The sequence below is a fragment of the Gavialis gangeticus genome, unplaced genomic scaffold, assembly GCF_001723915.1.
Source record: "Gavialis gangeticus isolate Ggan-Ray unplaced genomic scaffold, GavGan_comp1, whole genome shotgun sequence".
Lineage (NCBI taxonomy): Eukaryota > Metazoa > Chordata > Crocodylia > Gavialidae > Gavialis > Gavialis gangeticus.
Genome location: NW_017729022.1, coordinates 161582660 through 161584263, shown reverse-complemented (window position 1 = coordinate 161584263; position 1604 = coordinate 161582660). Strand labels below are relative to the sequence as shown.

At 51.7% G+C, this 1604-nt stretch overlaps 1 protein-coding gene across 1 annotated transcript in view; it reads left to right on the top strand.

Annotated features, from left to right (window-relative positions):
* INTS7 (integrator complex subunit 7) overlaps window positions 1-1604 on the top strand; it is a 43373-nt gene that overhangs the window by 648 nt on the left and 41121 nt on the right. Inside the window, exon 2 of the mRNA XM_019516426.1 lies at window positions 500-629. Coding sequence (XP_019371971.1) covers window positions 500-629 — 130 coding nt within the window. The remainder of the gene's footprint in view (window positions 1-499; window positions 630-1604) is intronic.

Genomic DNA, 1604 nt, shown 5'->3' with positions numbered 1-1604 from the left:
GGGGCGGGGCGGGGGGGTGGGACCCTGGTCGCGCTTTGGGGCGGGGGGGGGGGGGCGGGGCGGGGCAGGGTGGCTGCGTGGTCCCCCGCATGGGCAGGGCGCCCGAGGCCCCGTCTGGTCTGCGCGCCTGGGGGAGGGCAGCGGCCCTTGGGTCGCCCCCAGCCTCTGTGTGGGTGTGCTGTGTTAGGTGTCCCCTTCCCATGCCCTGTTTGTTAACGTATGACTTCGCTCCCGTTCCTGTTTTCTTTGTTGTTGGCTCAGGCAGTTAGTTGGTATGTCCCCAGTGGCCTCCCTTCTTAAGGGGGACTTATAGTTTCCATGATGGGCTGAAGCCCATGATATCAGGACATATCAAATAGGCCTGTTGCTTTTCACTTTCTTCCCCTTCTTTATTAGCCTAAAGCCAGGCGCTGGCTCTCCCAGGCCAGGGCTCTTTGTTCTCGTTAGCGCTGAGCAGTAGATGCTTCAAGAGAAACTGAATGTGGCTTGTTCTCCACAGGGCTCCGGTCTGGCAAACTTGGGGAGCAGTGCGAAGCCGTGGTCCGTTTCCCCCGGCTCTTTCAGAAGTACCCCTTCCCCATTCTCATTAACTCGGCCTTCTTGAAGCTGGCCGATGTTTTCAGAGTCGGGTGAGTGGCATGATTCTCTCGTTGCTTCGAGTCCCCGATCCCAAAGTTCTCCCTTGTTTTTTCCTCATTGTATGTGGAGCCAGGGCAGTTGTCACTCTGTGATTTTCAGACTGTGATCCCTGGAGCATTGCTTGCTATTGGTTCTGCAAAGAGGCTGGGGGTAACAGTGGAGCAAGCTGGAGGTGGGCAGTGTGCTGCCACTGCTGGGCGGATGTCCTGGCTCTGTATCATAGTGTTAGTCTTTGGGAGAGGGGTGGGGCCCCATGGCAGAAGAAGTGATGTGAAAAGTTTCCATGACTTCACCATGTTTGAAAACCACTGGCATTGCATTTGTGTTACTGCAGCCACTCTCCTGCTGAAAGAGGATCTGTCTGTAGAGCCTGCCAACTTCACCCTCAGTGGGCAAGAGTGCCAGTGAAGGATTGAAAGCCATTTGTCATTCCATCCCTTTGCCATCTCATCTACTGAGGATTTGCCTCAGTTACCAGTGGCTGATCAACAGTGGTTGTAGTGCTGCTTTGGTGCAAACTAATAGTTCTGAGCCTCAGGCCACAAGCTAGATAGCACTGCCCCAATGCTGGATTTGGACTGGCCCCACACCATTCGTCTTGCCCATGGGGCAGAGAGCTTGAGCACCACTGTTATAAACCTTTAGGATCAAAAAGCTGAAATAAGAGACAGTTCTCCATTTGTGTTGTAAATAATTTAAGCGTCATCTGTAGCCCTTCCAAGTGCAAAATACTCACTGAAGACAGAATTAGAGGTGTTTGGTTGTAGTACATAGATACATTATATTGTTCTGGTTATCATAAGGCTTGCTATATGCATATGCTATACAGGCATACCTCGGAGATATTGTGGGTTTGGTTCCAGACCATCGCAATAAAGCGAGTCGCACGAATTTTTTGGTTTCCCAGTGCATATAAAAGTTATGTTTACACTATACTGTAGTCTATTAAGTGTGCAGTGGCATTA